The following is a 21,177-nucleotide window of genomic DNA, read 5'->3' as shown; positions in this document are numbered from 1 at the left end:
AGCTATTTCCCTTCATATCTCTCAGCAGAGACTCCCAAGCTCTCCCTGCTCTCTCCTGGGCTTCTCACCCACTAATAAAGTGGCATAGCTGTTCTATACAACCAAACCACTCTATCAGTGGGAGAGTGGCCCAGGGGGTGCTTGGAAGTCTCTATGCTGGGAGATCTGAAGTAGAACTGCTGTGGTAGCATTGGGTTCCTCTTGGCAGATCCCAATAAAGGAGTCTGCTATGGTTTGGGGGGGCGGGAGGGAGAATACTTTGAAGAAGCTATGTATTGCCTGGAGGAAAAGTGAACCCTGCATCTGAAATATTCTCTTGGTACCTCTACACCAAGGGGTGGTGGAACCTGAAACCTAAGGAGAGGATTTGGGGGAGCCCTGATGGAAGAGGTGAAGGCTTGTGGATATTCATATAACTCTTATGTTTCAAAGGACTATTTGCAGAGCCCAGTGAGAGGTATACCAAAAGCCTGAGGAGGAAGTGTGTACAGAAGGGGTTTTCTGAAACATAGAGAGAGGCCTATCTTGTGTATTAATAAACCAGCCTCCAGGAGGGAAGGTGATGTTTTTGGCAAATACAATTTTGTGTGAGTGAGTGATTGCAGCTGACCAAGGGGGGAAAATAAGTCATCAGCTGCATTTGGACACCGGAGAGAGAACCAATCATATCACAGTAAATTAAGAATTTAATTTAAAAATCCAAACTACAAAATTGTAGTGTGCAACACTGTTAACAATGTTTATCAGCATGGCTCCATCTGTTTCTCTGGCTTTTTCATTTCGGACGTCCATTGGCACCACTGGCACCTGTCATAAAATCATAGAATATCAGGGTTGGAAGGGACCTCAAGAGTTCATCTTGTCCAACCCCCTGCTCAAAGCAGGACCAATTCCCAACTAAATCATCCCAGCCAGGACTTTGTCAAGACTGATCTTAAAAACCTCTAAGGAAGGAGATTCCACACACCCCCCCCCCCCCGAACCCATTCCAGTGCTTCACCACCCTCCTAGTGAAAAAGTTTTTCCTAATATCCAACCTAAACCTCCCCCACTGCATCTTGAGACCATTACTCCTTGTTCTGTCATCTGCTACCACTGAACAGTCTAGATCCATCCTCTTTGGAACCCCCTTTCAGGTAGTCGAAAGCAGCTATCAAATCCCCCCCATATTCTCTTCTCTTCTGCAGACTAAACAATCCCAGTTTCCTCAGCCTCTCCTCATAAGTCATGTGCTCCAGCCCCCTAATAATTTTTGTTGCCCTCTGCTGGACTCTTTCCAATTTTTCCACATCCTTCTTGTTCTGTGGGGCCCAAAACTGGACACAGTACTCCAGATGAGGCCTCACCAATGTCGAATAGAGGGGAACGATCATGTCCCTCGATCTGCTGGCAATGCCCCTACTTATACAGCCCAAAATGCCGTTAGCCTTCTTGGCAACAAGGGCACACTGTTGACTCGTATCCAGCTTCTCGTCCACTGTAACCCCAGCTCCTTTTCTGCAGAACTGCTTCCTAGCCATTCGGTCCCTAGTCTGTAACAGTGCATGGGATTCTTCCGTCCTAAGTGCAGAACTTTGCACTTGTCCTTGTTGAACCTCATCAGGTTTCTTTTGGCCCAATCCTCTAATTTGTCCAGGTCCCTCTGTATCCTATCCCTACCCTCCAGCCTATCTACCACTCTTCACAGTTTAGTATCATCTGCAAACTTGTTGAGAGTGCAGTTCACACCATCGTCCAGATCATTAATGAAGATATTGAACAAAACCGGCCCCATGACTGACCCTTGGGGCACTCCACTTGAAACCGGCTGCCAACTAGACATGGAGCCATTGATCATTACCCGTTGAGCCCGACGATCTAGCCAGCTTTCTGTCCACCTTATAGTCCATTCATCCAGCCCATACTACTTTAACTTGCCGGCAAGAATACTGTGGGAGACCGTATCAAAAGCTTTGCTAAAGTCAAGGAATAACACATCCACTGCTTTCCCCTCATCCACAGACCCAGTTATCTCCTCATAGAAGGCAGTTAGGTTAGTCAGGCATGACTTGCCTTTGGTGAATCCATGCTGACTGTTCCTGATCATTTTCCTCTCCTCTAAGTGCTTCAGAATTGATTCCTTGAGGACTTGCTCCATGATTTTTCCAGGGACTGAGGTGAGGCTGACTGGCCTGTAGTTCCCCGGATCCTCCTCCTTCCCTTTTTTAAAGATGGGCACTACATTAGCCTTTTTCCAGTCATCTGGGACCTCCCCCGATCGCCATGAGTTTTCAAAGATAATGGCCAATGGCTCTTCAATCACATCCAGCAACTCCTTTAGCACCCTCAGATGCAGCGCATCTGGCCCCATGGACTTGTGCTCGTCCAGTTTTTCTAAATAGTCCCGGACCACTTCTTTCTCCACAGAGGGCTGGTCACCACTTCCCCATACTTTGCTGCCCAGTGCAGCAGTCTGGGAGCTGACCTTGTTTGTGAAGACAGAGGCAAAAAGAGCATTGAGTACATTAGCTTTTTCCACATCCTCTGTCATTAGGTTGCCTCCCTCATTCAGTAAGGGGCCCACACTCTCCTTGACTTCCTTCTTGTTGCTAACATACCTGAAGAAACTCTTCTTGTTACTCTGAACATCTCTTGCTAGCTGCAACTCCAAGTGTGATTTGGCCTTCCTGATTTCACTCCTGTATGCCTGAGCAATATTTTTATACTCCTCCCTGGTTATTTGTCCAATCTTCCATTTCTTGTAAGCTTCTTTTTTCTGTTTAAGATCAGTAAAGATTTCACTGTTAAGAAGCTGGTCGCCTGCCATATTTACTATTCTTTCTACACATCGGGATGGTTTTTTCCTGCAACCTCAATAAGGATTCTTTAAAATACAGCCAGCTCTCCTGGACTCCTTTCCCCTCATGTTATTTTCCCAGGGGATCCTGCCCATCAGTTCCCTGAGGGAGTCAAAGTCCGCTTTTCTGAAGTCCAGGGTCCATATTCTGCTCTCCTTTCGTCCTTATGTCAGGATCCTGAACTCTACCATCTCATGGTCACTGCCTCCTAGGTTCCCATCCACTTTTGCTTCCCCTACTAATTCTTCCCGGTTCATAAGCAGCCAGTCTAGAAGAGCTCTGCCCCTAGTTGGTTCCTCCAACACTTGCACCAGGAAATTGTCCCCTACACTTTCCAAAAACTTCCTGGATTGTCTGTGCACCGCTGTATTGCTCTCCCAGCAGATATCAGGGTGATTAAAGTCTCCCATGAGAACCAGGGCCTGCGATAGTAACTTCTGCTAGTTGCCGGGGAAAAGTCTCGTCCACCTCATCCCCCTGGTCTGGTGGTCTATAGCAGACTCCCACCACGACATCACCCTTGTTGCTTACACTTCTAAACTTAATCCAGAGACTCTCAGGTTTTTCTGCAGTTTCATACTGGAGCTCTGAGCAGTCATACTCCTCTCTTACATACAATGCAATTTCCCAACCTTTTCTGCCCTGCCTGTCCTTCCTGAACAGTTTATATCCATCCATGACAGTACTCCAGTCATGTGAGTTATCCCACCAAGTCTCTGTTATTCCAATCACATCATAGTTCCTTGACTGTGCCAGGACTTTCAGTTCTCCCTGCTTGTTTCGCAGGCTTCTTGCATTTGTGTATAGGCACTACCTTGTCTATCTTGATGTTCCAGCTGTCTTGCCCGCTGCCACCTGCTCCCTCAGATGCTGCTTCTGTGTGGGTCCTATTGGGGCAGCACCATGTTTCTCCAGCACAGAGACCTACACAAACACCAACAGAGACTGCTCCTCTATTTACTAGGGAGAGTTGCATCTCTTCAGACTTAGACCATGAGACACCAAGATCCCCTCCAAGGTCTTTTTACATCATTTTACCAACCTTGTTCCAGAGAAACTAATCTGAAAGTCATGACTGGCACTCTTACAAGGAAGCCCCAGCATGGTGGAATAACTCCAGTGGGCTTATGGGCCATCTTGAATTGTGATGGAGGTCTAGACCGGGGTGGGCAAACTTTTTGGCCCGAGGGCCACATCGGCGTTGAGAAACTGTATGGAGGGCCGGGTAGGGAAGGCTGTGCCTCCCCAAACAGCCTGGCTCCTGCCCCACTCAGAACTCCTGACCCATCCAACCCCTCCTGCTCCTTTGTCCCCTGACCACCCTCCAGGACCCCACCCCCTATTCAACCCCCCTGCTCTCTGTCCCCTGACTGCCCCCCCCATCCAACCGCCCCACTCCTTGTCCTCGGCGACCCCCTGCCCCGTATCCAACCCCCCACCCCTTTACCATGCTTCTCAGAGCAGCAGAAGCTCGCAGCTAGCCATGCTGCCCGGCAGGAGCGGCAGGCCAGAGCGCTGGTGGCGCGGCGAGGTGAGGCTGCAGGGGAGGAGGGACAGTGGGGGAGGGGCCAGCTTCCCCAGCCGGGAGCTCAGGGGCTGGGCAGGACGGTCCTGCAGGCCGTAGTTTGCCCACCTCTGGTCTAGACCCTCTCAGAAGAGTTCCAATCTACAAGATCACCTTTATCATACCATGCACTTCTAGGGAAGCTTCTTCTGCTGTCATTCTACCTCTTCCTTTGTTGGAGCCTACAGAAGAAGGGAAGATAATGGGGGAATCTCTTCATGCCCCCTGCCCCAAATATTTCTTTTCTTCTCTGGATGAGGCTGTTAACCTGGAATCAACATCTCTTCTGGAAGATTTTAAAATTCCAGGGCTTTATGCGAAGGGTGGCCATATCTTTGGGACTACAGGTGGTGCTTGTACAAGATAACTCACACAAGCTCCTAGACATCTTACAGGTTCCTTCCCCAAGAATGATCACCCTTCCCATTAATGAAGCCTTTGCTGGAACCAGTCAGTTCCCTCTGGCAGACGCCAGCCTCTATCCCACCCACTGCCAGCAGATGACTAGGCGCTATCATGTTCCTCAGCAAGACTTTGATTATTTCTTTTCTATCCTACTCCTGACTTCCTTGAGATTATGGCCACTACTAAGTGTGCCCGGCAGTCTCACCCCAGGGACACTAACAATAAGGAGTTTAAAAGACTGGACTTGTGTGGAAGGAAGGCCTATACCACTGCCAGCAAGTGTCAAATTACTAGGCACTGTTGGTTAAATACACTTTTCTTAATTGGTCAGCAGTGTCCAAGTTTGCAGACAAGTTGCCTGAGGGGTACAGAGAAGAATTCTTGGCCATTAGTTTCTTAAGGACACCTTGCTGCCTGAACATCGCTTCAAGCAGCCATTGATACAGCTGATGCTGCCTCATGCTCCTTGGCTATACCTATCTTGATGAGATTCTCCTCTTGGCTGCAACCCTCTGCCATCCCAAGAAAGTTGCAAAATACAATAGGAGATTTAGCCTTCAAAGAGTTCAGTGTTTCCCCAGAAAAGGATGATGCCATGTGCACCTTAAAAGATCAATGATTGACCTCTCGTCATTGGGGGTTTACACCCCAGTAACAAAGAAGAAACCATTTAAACCTCAGCCGTACTACAAGACCTCTTAGCAGATGTCTCAGGATACTTCCAAAGGAAGGTTTAAACCTCCTAGAGATGTCATCAGTCGGATTCATCCACAACAGGCCCTTCTTACCAGACCACTGCAGCTTTGAAGCAGTTGTTTTGACTACTCCATTGAGGACAGTACACCGACCATATCTCCTCTCCTTCCCTTTGAATACTACCTCTATCTCTCTCTCTCTCTCTCTCTGTCTCTCATACAGTGTTCGGAAGCAGATCACATCATACAAGTGGGTGTACAGCTGTGAAAGAGGAATACTTTACCCAGTTCAGCTCCTTCCTCTTCCTCAGTCCACCTTCCCTGTCATTTTTAGGGACCCATTTTACAAGACTGTATTGATTCCAGAAGTGCAGTCTTTTTCGGAGCTGGGAGCAGAGAGGAAGTACCTTACCAATAAAAGGTTTTTATTTCCAGTACTTCCTGATTCCCCAAAATCTTGTGGTCTTTGTCCCATTCTAGACCTCAGAAACCTAAACTGGTTCATCAGTAAGATCAAGTTCAGGACGGTCACCTTTGCTTCCATTATCCCTTCCCTAGAGATTGGTATACTGCCCTTGTTTGCATGATGGTTACTTTCATGTGGCAATACATCCTGGCCACAGACAGATTCTTCGGTTCATAGCAAGCAACAACAACTACCTTTACACAGAGCTTCCGTTCGGGTTATCTTCGACCCTAAGAACCTTTGCCAAGTGCATGATGGTGGTGGTAGCCAATCTGCATTGCGTAGTGTGACAAAGTTCCTCCTCTATCTTGGTGGGTCCTGCGCTTATTGGTGGATTTTCTTGCCTCAGAGATTCACCATGTGGGTTGGGGAACAGCCTAGAGACCTTCCCCTCTGGAAGAACCCACAGTCCAGGTCAATTGGGAGGTTTGGGGGGAACCCGGGCCCGCCCTCTACTCCGGGTTCCAACCCAGGGCCCTGTGGACTGCAGCTGTCTATAGTGCCTCCTGTAACAGCTGCATGATAGCTACAACTCCCTGGGCTACTTCCTCATGGCCTCCTCCAAACACCTTCCTTATTCTCACCACAGGACCTTCCTCCTAGTGTCTGATAATGCTTGTGCTCCTCAGTCCTCCAGCAGCACACCCTCTCACTCTCAGCTCCTTGCGCTTCTTGCTCCCAGCTCCTCACACTTGCACCACAAACTGAAGTGAGCTCCTTTTAAAACCCAGGTGCCCTGATTAGCCGACCTTAATTGATTCTAGCAGCTTCTTCTTAATTGGCTCCAGGTGTCCTAATTAGCCTGCCTGCCTTAACTGGTTCTAGCAGGTTCCTAATTACTCTAGTGCAGCCCCTACTCTGGTCACTCAGGGAACAGAAAACTACTCATCCAGTGCCCAGGATATTTGCCCTCTACCAGACTCCTGTACCCCACTGGTCTGGGTCTGTCACAGTAGGTAGGTATTCAGATATTTCCTTACCTGGACAGTTGGCTAGTTTGGGGAAGATCAAGTACCCATGTTCAAAACAGCATCTTTGTCATCAGACCGCTGCTCTCTGGTCCAGGCCTGAAATTGAATATAGACAAACTCAAGTTATGACCACACAATGAATAACTTTTCATAGGGGCAGTCCTTAACGCCATAACTGCTGTGGGTACCTTCCTGTGGACAGGATTCAGTCCATAGCTTTTTGGGCCTAAAACCTCACATCCAACTCAAAGACAAGTTTATTTTTGCTTACAACTATTGAGGTATGTGGCTTCATGCACATGTGATTCTGCATGCCAGACCTCACCTCCACTGTCTGCAAGCCTGGGTTTCCTCAGCATACTGACTGAGTGGTATTCACTAGACATGTTGATTTGCATACCTGCATAAGAGCTTCAGTCCCTGGACTACTGGATAGACCCTCTGAACGTCTGCAATGGGGCTCTCTTTTTGCCACCAGAACAGACTATGACTCTGGTAACAGATGCATTCACCAAAGGCTGGGAGGGTCATCTCAGTCAGCTCCAGGCACAAGTTCTTTGGTAACCTCAGGAGGTCTCACTCCACATAAAAGTGTTAGAGCTCTGTGCTATTCATCAAGCCTGCAAGACATTTATATCCACCATCAGGAACCAGTTTAAGTTCTGATGGACAGTACCACTAGCATGTTTTATCTGAACAAGCAAGGGGGTTGCAGGGTCATCTCAACTGCTCCAACAAGCGAATTGCCTGTGGAATCTCTGTATAAGAAACAAGATTTCGCTAAAAGCTTTACATTCCAGGGGTGAGGAACACTGTTGTAGATACCCTCAGTAGAAACTTGACCAACACAAGTGGTCAGTCAGGAAGGATGTTCTTCTCCAGATCTTCCAACAGTAGGGGTACCCAATAATAAACTTATTTGTGACCAACCTCAACAACTAATGCAGGGAATTTTGCTTCAGAGTGGGCTGCAGCCCAAGTTCCATGCTGGATGCCTTTCTTCTTCTCTGGTCCAGTCATCTGCTCTGTGCATTCCCCTCAGTTCCTCACATTCCAAGAGTACTCCAGGAAGATGAAAAGAGACCAGGCAACATAAATCCTTGTGGCACCAGCTTGGCCATGACAATATTGGTTCATGGACTTACATCAGCTCTCTATCAGGCCACTGATAATTTTACCCTGGTCCAGGATCTCCTATGTCAAAACTTGGACAAGTGTCTGAATCCTAACCTTAAATCTCTCCACCTCACAGCATGGATAATTTCTGGTTGAATATGTGTGAGAGATTATTGTCCTGAGAAGTCCAAGCCATCTTGATGAGTAGCAGAAAGGACTCCACCAGGGCCACATACACCACACAATGGAAGAAGCTTTTGATCTCGGTGCCATCCCACTATTTCCTCACTATATAAAGAATACATACATACTGGACTACCTACTGCATCTGAAATCATCTGGCCTTTCAGTTAGTTCATTAAGAATCCACTTCACTTCTTCTCAGCAATACAGAATGACTTTTCTATCTTCTTACCTTTTGATTACCTTACTGAGCAATATTCCTAGACATCTGCAAGGCAGCAACATGGTCATCTTTACGTACCTTCTCCACATACAACTATTTCTCAAGCTTCATGAGATGACGCCAAACTTGGTAAGTCAGTGTTTTGATCTCTTGTTCAAATAATCCAAAGTTGAATGTATATGCACAGAATCATTCGAAGGAGAAAAAAATGCTTGCTTTACCTGTATGGTAACTGTTATTCTTTGAGATACGCTGTGCTCATTTACCTTCCATAATCTCTCCTAGTTTCCCCACTGCTTCGGATGTTAAACTGTGGTATGAGGGAACAGAAAGGGAGATGGTGGTAATCCTCGACTTGGTCAGTGAGGAGAGCAGGGGGCATGTGTGCAGCCTAGTGCAGGCAAAAATCTGCAACTCAAGTGTGTTGGGAGCACGTACAACTCTAGTGAAACGTATATGTGCACAGCACATCTCGAAGAACAGTTACTGTACAGATATGTAACTGTTTTCCACTTTTCAGCAAGTCAAGAGAAAGGACATTCTGTATAATTGAAGATAAGTAGTAAAGGTGTAATGTTTGATTTCTCAAGGTTTTTTGTTGTTTTCTCTCCATACAGGTAAAGATGTGTTTGAGGCATTTTATAAGAAAGATTTGGCCAAAAGACTGCTGGTTGGAAAAAGTGCATCAGTAGATGCTGAGAAGTCAATGCTGTCAAAGCTTAAACATGGTGAGCAGCTGCAAATGTTGAATTTTTTACTTCCTTTATGTTTTAAACCTGAACCTGTATTTATATTTATGTTAAAGTGACTGGGCCAGATTTTCAAAAGGAGTGAGCACCGTATGGCTCCCACTGTTCAGAGTAGGAACTGCTGATTGCTATGTACTCGAGGAAATGTGAAATTTTAATTTAGGTGCCTAAATGGGAGTGGAGTTCTTTTGGAAATCTGTGACATTAAGCTGTGCTGTGCTTTGGGGACTTTAGAGAACAGACTAACCTTATAATTTCTCTGATCTGTCCAGGAGAGGGTTGGACACTACAGAGCACACGGGTTGGAGAAAATTTGGGATTGGCAGTGTGTTGGGGTCACCCTGAAAGTGTTATAACCAAAGCTGGTGGAAGCCAAAGTGGGGCTGTGGGGCTATAAATGGGCTGCTGGAGTCAGAGCTGCTGAATCAGGGCTGTCTTAGCACACAGACACTCAGGGTGTGATCTACATGCTGATAGGCTGGCTGAGTGTGTCCCTGGTTGGGAGCAACAGCAGCAAAGCATTGTGAGGCACCCAGGCTTGCAGAGCAAGTGGTGACACAACCCCTCACTGGTCTGGGTTTGCACCTGAACCCTGTCACAGTGGTATAGTTATGCAGGATTTGCACACAGCTTGCTATTTTAACTAAGGTTTACACTTCAAGCACTAGTAAAATAGTTTGAAGTGATTTTCTAGTGAAAAGGCGGTGAACAATTGTAAGGGAAGTAGAACAAAGGAAATTGTAAAGATGAGTAAGAAGCAGAAGATGGGAGCCTCAGCTTATCTGGATTTGCATCCCAGGGACAGTCACACTAGCCCAACATTAAGCTTAAGCCTTTATTACTTGTTTTATGTTTGTTATAATCATGGAAACTTTGCTTTAATTTGTGACAGAATGTGGTGCTGCTTTCACCAGTAAACTGGAGGGAATGTTCAAGGATATGGAACTTTCAAAAGATGTCATGATTCAGTTTAAGCAGGTAAATTTAACTTCACTTATGCATGGTATATTTACACTAGCTAGGATGATATCACATAATTGTATTGAATTAAACCATGACAAAACAGATTTTCCACAGATTGTTTATAGTTCAGCATATCTGCTGGGACGTTATCTGATCCTACAGTTTCATTTGATTTTGTTTTAACTCTTAATAATAAAGCCTGAATGTAGTATTGCCACTAAATTTATTATTAGACCCATCTCTAAAATTGATTTTAAGACTCCATTTTATCATGTGGGAATTATTGCCAGGTTGTGATTAGTTCAGTATGAATGACCTACATCTGGTGATGAATGTTCTTGCGCCATACAGACTGGATTGTTGCTGTTATGTTCTCTGGATGCCCAGCCCAAGTGCTGTCTAGACTGCATTTCTTTAAAATGTACCATGGTGTATCTTCTTAACATCCCTTAAATGTTTTTGTATGGATTTTTTAAAATTCTTTTGACTTTGAAGTCCTTTAGAAGAACAGATCTAATAGATAATCATATTGTCTGTTTTGTTCCCAACCATTCACTATGTTCTGAATTGCTTAGGTATGTAGTAGTGTGCCTTTGCATGACTTTCGGACAGTGGGAGTTAGAGCATTTTCCAACTGTGGACATCACCTCTAGAAAACTTCCTGATACTGTCCATAATTTCCAACTGGAATCAGTATTTTAAAAAATTAAGAGCACCTATGTTTGCTGTAGCAGTTAATTGTTTTTGATCACAGATTTTTGTATTGCACAGTGCTCCAATGAGAAATGCTTTATAAATTCAACTTTGGTTTATAGTCAGCTCTTTGGGTGTTTTAATGACTTGCCAGAATTAATTCATTGTGCCAAAATTAATTCACTGTTTAAAAAAAAAAAAAAAAAAATCAGTATTCCAGATATTAACAGAAGCCATATATTGATTTACTTTTCCAAGTTTATTTTTGATTTATTGTGTTAGCAGAATTTTTAACAGGTTTGGGTTTTTTAATTTTATTTTATTTTAGTATATGCAGAACCAAAGTGATCCAGGCAATATAGACCTGACGGTAAATATACTTACTATGGGATATTGGCCAACCTATACACCCGTGGAAGTCCACTTAACTCCAGAGGTGAGTCTTTTAGAACTAGAATTTGCAGTCTATCATGGCAGAGGACTAGGAATTTCAATATTTAGGTTGCCTAACACATCCAATTATAACTGTTTTCAATTATGTATAACTAGACTAGTATGCCTGAGGGAATTCTGCACCAAAAAATTAAAAATTATGCACGCAATATTTTAAAATTCTGAAAATTTTGTCAATAAATAAATGTGGAGGCTCCAGCATGGCAGTGGGGAGCACAGGCCTCAGACTGCACAGAGGTGGGAGATCACCCTGCAGCCCCTCCCTCCCCCGGGACATGGACTCAGTGGTGAGGCTGCACTGTTACAGATATGCCCATTACTTTGGGGTATGCTCATTTATTCGGGTTACTCTTCTGGGGAAGGGGATTTTGTAATTTTATCAATGTACTGTTTGTGTCACTTGTGTTTTTATATGGAGTTCTACTTCTCCCTGCTGCAAGTCCCCTTTCAATGGCGCTGTCTTGCAGGACCTAGGTTCCCTAGAGCTGGGTTTCTCCAGCCCTAAAACTGGATGAACACACACACACAGACACATACATTAACAGAGCAAGTCTGAGCGGACCGGGTCAATCAGCACTGTCAAGCTGACCCCTTATATGTCTCTGGACTCACTGGGCTGGATGAAGCAGCACTTTCAAGCTGACTTTTTATACGGGTCTGTCGCATCTTACGCGCATTTAACATGCGCAAATTCAGCTTTATACGGTCGGCAAAGACAAAAAAAAAAAGACAAAAATAACAATTTAAATACTGTTAATACCTAAGGTAGAAAGGAAAGCAGAGAGAGAGAGCGGGGGGGGGTGTGTGTGTCTTACGCACTCCATGAGGCTTGAACTGGTCGGGGTTCCCAGGTGATGGTGGTAGCAGAGGGTCTTGAATGCTAGAGACAGGCAGAGCCCCCAGCACAATCAGTCAGGAGAAGATGGAGTTCCAGTGGAACTGATGCCTAGTTTGGATCTAAGCATCAGAACCCTGACTAGAGGGTGAGTAGGGATTTTTGTAGAGAAAATACAATTGTTCAAGGGAGAACACTAAATTTGTTTATGGGTAAGCTGGTGACTCAAGGGTTTTCTTTAGGCTAGACAATAGGAGCTGATCACTCTTGGCTATGGGTGGTGTTTTCTTCCAGGGAGCTCACAATGCAAGTAGGCTGCTTCAGTATTTGGATATCAATTAAGGATTCATTACTAGAATTGGTCTGATAATTGCTGAGCTGGGTGTGTGCAGACATAGGTTCATTAGCATCTGGAGCAGAGATTCCCATGATGCAGTGCTTCCCTGCTTTTTCTGGTCCCAGAATTCAGTGTGGTTTTCTGTTCTCCATTCTGTATGTAAATTGAGATGTCTTCCTGTCCCATTTTTCATGCAGATGAGGCTAGGGGAGTTGTTTCTGCTCTCCATCTGTATGCTAATGGAGATGTCTTAATCTTGTCACCCTTGTCAGGAGGGGTCTAGGTGTGTCTCCCAACGCCTTTCATTGCTCTCTGCAAGTTTTTTTCCCCTCTGATGGATTTTGGTTTAAGCAGAGATGGGGGCGGGGGGGTGTCTTTCATGAGTCAGGCTGGATACTGCACCCTGGTTACCCAAGAACACAGAGGTGTCTGGTATTAGCACCCGACCCTGACACAGCACAAGGGCCAGGCCTGCCCCAGAAATACCCTAGGGCCCTGCTCCTCCATGCCAAGCATACGCGATGTAGGCTGGCAGGCGCAGCCCAGCAGGATCCCAAGTGTGGAAGGGCTTAGTATGGAGAGATAGGGTTCTTTGTGGGGCAGTCTGGGCACGGGTGGCTTGCTGGGGGAGGATCTGGATGAATAGGGGCTCATTGGGGGCAGTTCTGGGTACAGAGGCAATGGGACTGTGCAGTGGGGTCCAGATGAAGGTGGTTGGGGCTCAGCAGGGGGGGTCTGGATGTACAGGGCTCTGCGGAGGGGGATCCAGGTTCTGTCTTGGTGGGGCTCACTGGGGTGCGGGTCTGGGTGGGCTAGTCGGGTGGTCCAAGTGCAGGTGAAGTGGGGCTTGTTGGGGTGGGGGTTTGAATGAGGGGATTAGTCTGGGTTCAAGGGTGGGGTCCAGATGCAGAGGGTGAGGCTTGGTGGGGTGTGGGTTCAGGTTTAGGGGGTTCTGGGTGCAGGGGGTGAGGCTTGATGGGGCGATCTGGATATGAGGTGGGTCCAGATGCACGGGAGTTGGGTGGATGGGGGAGCAGCTCCCTGTACAGGGATCCCTCCCCCCTATGGCTGAGAAAGAAAGCGTGGGGGGAGTTGCGGAGTTTCCTGCAGCCAGCGAGGTTGCTGGGGATGGGTCTGACCCAGCCCTGGTCGCTACTTCTAGGGGAAGAGGAAGTCCTGTCCTGCCCAGCCCAGCCGGGACTAGCTGTTGAGCCTTGCACAGGGTGAGAGCCACTGTCTGGGGCATCCCTAGCCCCATTCTGCCTCTTTCTCCCCCCTGGCTGCTCCAGATGCCCGAAACAACACACCCACGCTGCTGGAGAGCAGCACATGATTATTTTTGCGGCTTCCCTTTGCTTCCCTATCAGAAAGTCAGTCATTTTTCTGCAGGGAAGCAAATAATTCTGCGCGCACACAGTGGTGCAAAATTCCCCAGGAGTAAACTAGAATAGGTCAAAACTTCTCAAATTTCAAAGGTGGGTGGGGGAAAGAAAGTGGTTGAAAATTCACAAAATGGTTAACCAGCCAGCCTTCAAAACATAAAATATTTAGGAAAAAATTATGAAAAAAACATTTTGAAAACAATAAACAGCTTATATACATACCTGTTTTACCAGATATAACCCATCTTCCACATGGAGAAACTGGTAGGTTTCAGAGTCTTTCAAATCCCATTAGTTGAGGTTCTGTGGCCTGCAATGTGCAGGAACTCAGACTAGATGGGTGGGTGGGGGGGGACACACAAACTTTTTAGCCTGAGGGCCACATCTGAGTATGGAAATTATATGGTGGGCCATGAATGCTGACGAAATTGGGATTGGGTTGCAGGAGGGGGTGATGGCTCAGAGGTTGGGCTAGAAATGAGGAGTTCAGGGTGCAGGAGGGGGCTCCAGGTTGAGGTGGGGGAGTAGGGTGCGGGGTGGGGTGAGGGCTCCAGCTGGGGGTGCGGGCTCTGGGGTGGGGCTGGGGATGAGGAGTTCGGGGTGCAGGAGGTGCCCCGGGCTGGGATTGAGGGGTTTGGAGGGCGGTAGGGGGATCAGGGTTGGGGTGTGGGGAGAAACTCAGGGGTGCAGGCTCCAGGCAGCGCTTACCTTAAGCGGCTCCTGGAAGCAGCAGTCATGTCCCCACTCTGGCTTCTACACGGAGCTGCGGCCAGGCAGCTCTGCGTGCTGCCCTGTCCAGAGGCGTCACCCCTGCAGCTCCCATTGGCTGCAGTTCCCAGCAATGGGAGCTGTGGGGGCAGGGTGTGGAGCGGAGGCCCCTGGCTCCTACACATAGGAGCCGGAACGGGGCTATGCCGCCGCTTTCGGGAGCGGCGTGGCACGGCCCCGAACCCCGCTTCCCGGCTGGAGCGGCGGAGCAGAGCAAATGCCAGACCCTGCTCCCCAACGGGAGCTCGAGGGCTGGCTTAAAACGGTTGGTGGCTGGATTTGGCCTGCGGGCCATAGTTTGCCCATCCCTGGACTTAGATGATCACTATGATCCTTCTGGTCTTAAAGTCTATGAGGACTTGGGAGCAGAGTGCAAAATGGGAGTGGGGCTTTTCAGAACCTTCTCTCCTCCTCCTCCTCTGACTTCGTCGCATGTGGGGAACATCTGATGGTAGGCCTAAGATGAAAACACCACTTTGGTATATGTTCTTATTCTTTTAATGGGAATTTGGTTTTATCTTAACTAAAATGTATTTTGTTTCAGGAAAATTATATTCTATGAATGTTTGGCATCAATTTTTGCTGTTTAAGCTGGCACCAATGTAAATGAGGGCAGATTTGGCCCTTGAACTTTACTTTTGTGTAAACTTTTTTATTTTAAATATTAAGATGAGCCTAACACACTACTGTGAAAATCAGTCTGATCGATTAAATTTGGTATAAGATAGGTTCACTTTTTTTCCCTCTTTTTCTTTTGTTTACAGATGGTTAAGCTTCAAGAGGTATTTAAGACCTTTTATCTTGGAAAACACAGTGGTCGAAAGCTTCAGTGGCAGACCACTTTAGGGCATGCTGTCTTGAAAGCAGAATTTAAGGAAGTATGTTTGCTTATTTAATGCTTAATCATCTGCTTTTAAATAAAATAACTTATTTGGCATCTCTTGCTTTTTTAAGCAGTACATTAATAAAACAATTTTTTTGCAGAGAAGACTAGAATCTAACAATAGTCTATATTAACTATTATAAAAGTTTGTTTTCTTTGCCATTTATTTAGAATGTGGTATTTTAGTTAAACATGTTAAAACTCCAGTGTGAAACGTATTTCAGCAGTGACTGTTGTGGGCAGTAAGAAGTCTCATTTATTGATGAAGAGAAGCCTGTAGCAGGCAGGAAACTAAAAGATTGGGGTGGAAATTTTTTTAATAGTATTTTGAAGGAACTAGTGATTGAATATTAGCTTTAGCTATTACAAAGCCATGCTGAAAAGTATCAGTGGTATAAGTTAATGAATGTGGTTAAATTTAAATGCTTTTGAATTATTAAAGTATTAAATAACTGAAATGTTTCTTAACATAGCTTTTGTTCTATGTCATGAGATATCTTCATCAGTAACATAACCTCATTGTACACAGACACTGTACTCTGATGTTAATGATGACTAATTATAAATGCAAACTTTAGAGCCATGGGATCATGTGAAGTTAAGATGACTGACAAGTTTGTAATTGACAACAGACTTAAAATGTTGTTTGTGCATGGAGATCTTGAATTATTAATCTCCTTCCCATTGCCTAATTTTACAAATGCCACACTTCTGTTAACGCTGTTGCTGCAGAATTGCATGAATTAGAGAATTTGTTCATGTTCTGTCAAGTTTTATCTGACACTGATATCTTTCATGTTAGTTTGCTTACCTCTATTAAACAACACCTTGGGTAAAATTCTGGCCTCATTTAAGTCAATGAGAGTTTTGCTATTGACTTCATTGAAGTCAGGATTTCACTCACTGTGGGTACCTAGAAGAAAATGCTGTTAGGTGAATACTGGGCTATGCAAGTAACCTGTTAGTGCACTACACTATCAATATAATATCCAGGGTTGTTTAGGCTTTGGTTGGGTTGTTGGTTTTTTTGGGGGTTGGGGTGTGTGTGTGTGTAATTTGTCTTGCTATTGTTACATTTCCTTGGCACCACATTCTAGGATACATAAGCAGGCAGCAAAATCCTTTTAAATACACATTTATCTTAATCTAGAAGCTATTTGATAAATAATTTATAGATCGTACAACTTGTTATCAGAGTTGTTTTTGAAGTTTGGCACTGTATAGAATACAGTTGATACTCTAAATGTTGTACACAACTCTAGAAATCATTTACAGTTACTTGTGGTTTTTTTGTTCCCTTTGTAGGGAAAGAAAGAGTTTCATGTGTCACTCTTCCAGACATTAGTGCTGCTTATGTTTAATGAAGGAGGTGAATTTATTTTTGAAGAAATTAAAATGGCGACTGGTGTAGGTATGAAAACTTACTTCATGCATTCATTATTTTCTTTCATTTGAATAGCTTCTAAATATGATTTTGGATGTAAGTCTAATTTTAAGTACAGCAGAACGTTGCTAATTTCAGTAACTTGCAATGGCTATTAAGACACTTTTGTGAATCAGCGAGTATGTAAATACTAAAAAGATAAACAAAATATACTTCCACTACTTTTTAGATAACATTGATACTTCATAAATGTATTAGTAAATGATCTGTAGTATATTTTGTAAAACTGATGCATTCTTGCTAACAAGACCTCACTACAGCTTTTTTAATTCTTTGAGAAGTAGAGACTCCATTTTTGTGTGTGCAGATTATTAAGGTTCTATTGTAGTTTCAAGTATCATACTTTAAAATGACCTTTTTATAACAATTGCATTAGTTTTGGTTTGGAGAAGGGGTTTTGAATTAATATCCTTGCGTGATTGTCCATGTGTATTCCGCTTCTGGTGTGCATGAGCACAAGATCAATTTTTTTATTTTTTATTTTTTTAAAACCAGTGCCTGTTGAGACTGTGCCTGTAGCCCACATGCCCTCTGGCACTCCATAGCTGAGGGCATAAAGGGCAGAGCAACTGCAGCCCCCTTCCAGTTACTTTTTACTACCCAGGGCAGCAAGATGGAACCTCTACACTGTCCGCATCTCTGCGTGAGAAGACAAGCTCTTCAGCTTCCGAGATATTCCCAGTACCAGAACCCCTGGATATGGTGCAGTTGAAATCCCCAGGATTCAAATCCTTTTCCTCTTGTGAGGTAGCTATTCCTATCAATCCTGGACACTCCATGTGCTGCTTCTGCCTCTATGAAGCATATACACAGGATAAATGCTTGATATGTTTCTCTTTTTCAAAGAGGACACACAAAGAAAGGGAATCCTGCCAAAACTTTTTCTCTTGGAGAGATGCGTAAGGGCATTATCTGAGCCTGAGAAGAAGACAACAGCCAAACTAGACTAGTCTCTGTGAGTGGTCCAGTAAGTCTCGGGTCTACCTTGAACTTCAGGGCTCACTTGTTGACGAGAGAGCTTCTAACCCAGCCTCAGTTCAATCTTCTGAGGAGAGAGGGAGGAAAGAATACTGGTTTCATTGGAGAGAGATTTCCCTCAGCAGCACTGAATAAATCCAAACTAGGGGGCAGTTCAGGGCTCAGATTAAATAATGCTGATGTCTCGGCACCATTTTGTCATCAGATGACCTCAGCACTGCTTTTGGAGCCTGTTTCTGACTCCTCCAATACTGATCGATTGACCACAAAACACCCAGCATTGATACACCCGGCACTGACATCCAAACACCTTACCTTGGCACTAGAGTGCTCCATACCAGCATTCATAGCACCCACCACACTACCGGCTGATCTGAAGGACAAGCTCTCAGTCCTGATGAGATTCGCAATACTGATTGACTTGACAGTAGCCAATCTGCTGGAGCCACCATTGCAGACAACTAATAGGAAACTCTTAGCCCTTGTGCTATCTGGATCCACCATCTCAATTCCTGTACAGGATACCCTTGGGCCCTAAACCCATTGTGGTATCTTCCTTCTCTCCATACCCCTAGTTTAAGCAATAATGGCCATGCTGAGCCTGTTTGGGGATGCCAGCCAGCCAGTAGAAAGAGCTTCATTGGTTCTCCCACCTCCAAAGCCAGGTCTGTGTCCCCTCTTAATCCATCTCAGGAAGGTCAGCTGGTCTACTATACATCTCAACATCAGTACCAGGACATAGGCTGGACATCTGTCTCACATAGACCACCCTGCTCTATCTCAACAGTGATATTGTCATCTTCGCTTTGACACTGTCCCCCTTTTGTCTGGCAGTGCTGAAACAAACTATCTGATCTTCCAGGAGCTTCTCCAACAAATGGCAGTTACCCTGGAAATTGCAGTAGAGAGAATGCAGGAAAGGTCACCCTAATGTCTGCATCCTGTGTTCCTTGGGCTCTGGTAGATTGGCAATGCCAATAAATGAAGCCTTGCTGAAACCAGCAAGAGACCTATGATAGACCCCAGCTTCAGTGGAACCCACTTCAAATAAGGCAGATAGCTGCTACCAAGTCCCCTCAAAGGAGTTTGGTTACTTCTATAATGACCCCGCATCTGGGTCCTTGGTGGTTACAGGCATCCCTGAGAGGTCCAAACAACAGGGACCATCCAAAATGACACCATGGAACAAGGACCTGAAGAAACTTGAATTCTTTGGCAGCAAGGCGTGTTCCTCAGGCTAGCTTACAAATGCCCATATTGAGCTACCAAGCATTCCTGGCTAAATAGAACTTATTGAATGGGGACCAAATGTCAGAGTTCAGAAGTCTCACAGGATCACAAGTGGTAGTAAGTTGCCCTTGATGCCTCAGACACAGCTATTACAGTAACTCTTCACTTAAAGTCATCCTGATTAACGTTGTTTTGTTACGTTGCTGATTAATTAGGGAACATGCTCGTTTAAAATTATGCAATGCTCCCTTCTGACATCGTTTGGCAGCTGTCTGCTTTGTCCCTGCTTGCAGGAAGAGCAGTCCGTTGCAGCTAGCTGGTGGGGGCTTGGAACCAGGGTGGACCGGCAGCCCCCCTATCAGCTCCCTGCTCCCCTAAGTTCCCTGGGCAGCAGCTGCCCAGCAGGCTATCAGTTGCCGGCAGTTCAGCTGTCCCTCCCCCCATTGTCATGTGCTGCTCCTGCCCTCTGCCTTGGAGCTGCTCCCCGAGACTCCTGCTTGCTGTGTGGGGGGTGGGGAGAGGGGAGGAAGAGGAGGGCTGTCAGGGTGTCCCCCTCCCCCCGCTCCTGCACCCCGCTTACCCCATCTTCCATAGAGGGGGGGGGACACACGACAGGGTTCAGGACAGAGGGAGCTTGCTGGCAGCAACTGCGGTCTCAGCAAGCTGATCTAATTAACAAGGCAGTGTACTTAAGAGTAGGGTCACCGTACTTAAAGGGGAAATGCGCCTCTCTCTCTCACACTCACTCACTGTCTCTGTCTCTGTTTGCAATGCTGTCTCCCCTCCCTCCATTCCTGCTGCCTTGTCGAGTGTGAGAGTTAACCCTTGAGAGCTCAACCAATTGCTAGTTCATCGTTAGCAGTAAGGCATTTCCTGGAAAATATCCCACCCTCTGACTCTTCCACCTCAACCAAGCTTCACAATCATCATCACTGTGTACCAGTATTAAATTGTTTGTTTAAAACTTATACTCTATGTGAGTGTGTGTATATTATATATAAAAAAATACAGTCCTTTGTCTAGTGAAAAAATTTTTCCTGGAACCTAACCCCCTCATTTACATTAATTCTTATGGGGAAATTGGATTCACTTAACATCGTTTCGCTTAAAGTCGCATTTTTCAGGAACATAACTACAGCCTTAAGTGAGGAGTTACTGTACTATGCATAGAGCCTCTTGGTTGCAGTCGTCCAATATTCCAAAGAAGTTCTAAACAACCACTGAGGACCTGTTCTTCAAAGGCTGCGACCTTTTCAATACTCACACAAAAGATCTTCACACTTTAATGCAGGGGTCGGCAACCTATGGCACGCATGCCGATTTTTAATGGCACGATTTTTAATGGAGTCCCGGCAGGCAGCAGTGTGCAATTAAAAATCCTGCCCAGCCTGGCCCCGCCCGTTCTTCTCCACCCTCTGCCCCCACCCTCTGCGGGGTCAGGGGGCAGAAGCTTGGTCCTGCCGGCTCTCCTGCCTCTTCCCATAGTGTGCAAGGTTCCTGCCCCTCCTCCGCCTCTCTGTCCCTCCCTCCCTGCCGGCTGATCAGCTGATGGTCCTTGTGAGGGAGGGGGTCAGGAAGGAGCAGAGTCAGTGTGCTCGCTGCTCCCGGCGGAGGCAGAGAAGAAGTAGGGGCAGGGCCTTGGGGAAGGGGGGGGTGGAATAGGGGCATATCCCCTCCAGCCCCCTGCCCTGCCCCCCCCCCCCAGACCCGAGCCCTGTGCCCTGCACACACCCCAGGCCCCTGCCCTGAGCCCTGTACCCCCCTCATACACACCCAGCCCTCTGCTTGACTCCTTCACCCCTTCCCGCGACCCCAGCCCTGACACCTGCACCCCCTCACATGCCCCCAGCTCTCTGCCCTGACTCTTGCACCTCCCCACATACCTAGCCCCCCACACCCCATGCACCCCCCACATCCCCACCCCCACCCTGAGCACCAAACGGGAGCTCCTGCACTCTTCCCACTGCACCCCTTGCACCAAATGGGAGCTGCCCAGGTAAGT

At 46.2% G+C, this 21,177-nt stretch overlaps 1 protein-coding gene across 1 annotated transcript in view; it reads left to right on the top strand.

The window, feature by feature from the left end:
• The window catches only part of CUL4A (cullin 4A), a 90,116-nt gene that overhangs the window by 53,873 nt on the left and 15,066 nt on the right, over positions 1-21,177 (top strand). The window contains exons 13-17 of the mRNA XM_054011182.1: positions 9,078-9,188; positions 10,102-10,187; positions 11,194-11,301; positions 15,405-15,518; positions 16,829-16,934. Coding sequence (XP_053867157.1) covers positions 9,078-9,188; positions 10,102-10,187; positions 11,194-11,301; positions 15,405-15,518; positions 16,829-16,934 — 525 coding nt within the window. The remainder of the gene's footprint in view (positions 1-9,077; positions 9,189-10,101; positions 10,188-11,193; positions 11,302-15,404; positions 15,519-16,828; positions 16,935-21,177) is intronic.

Source organism: Malaclemys terrapin, chromosome 1 (assembly GCF_027887155.1).
Source record: "Malaclemys terrapin pileata isolate rMalTer1 chromosome 1, rMalTer1.hap1, whole genome shotgun sequence".
In the NCBI taxonomy this organism is placed as follows: domain Eukaryota; kingdom Metazoa; phylum Chordata; order Testudines; family Emydidae; genus Malaclemys; species Malaclemys terrapin.
Note: the sequence above shows the minus strand (reverse complement) of the source record. Positions and strands in the feature narration are given on the sequence as shown.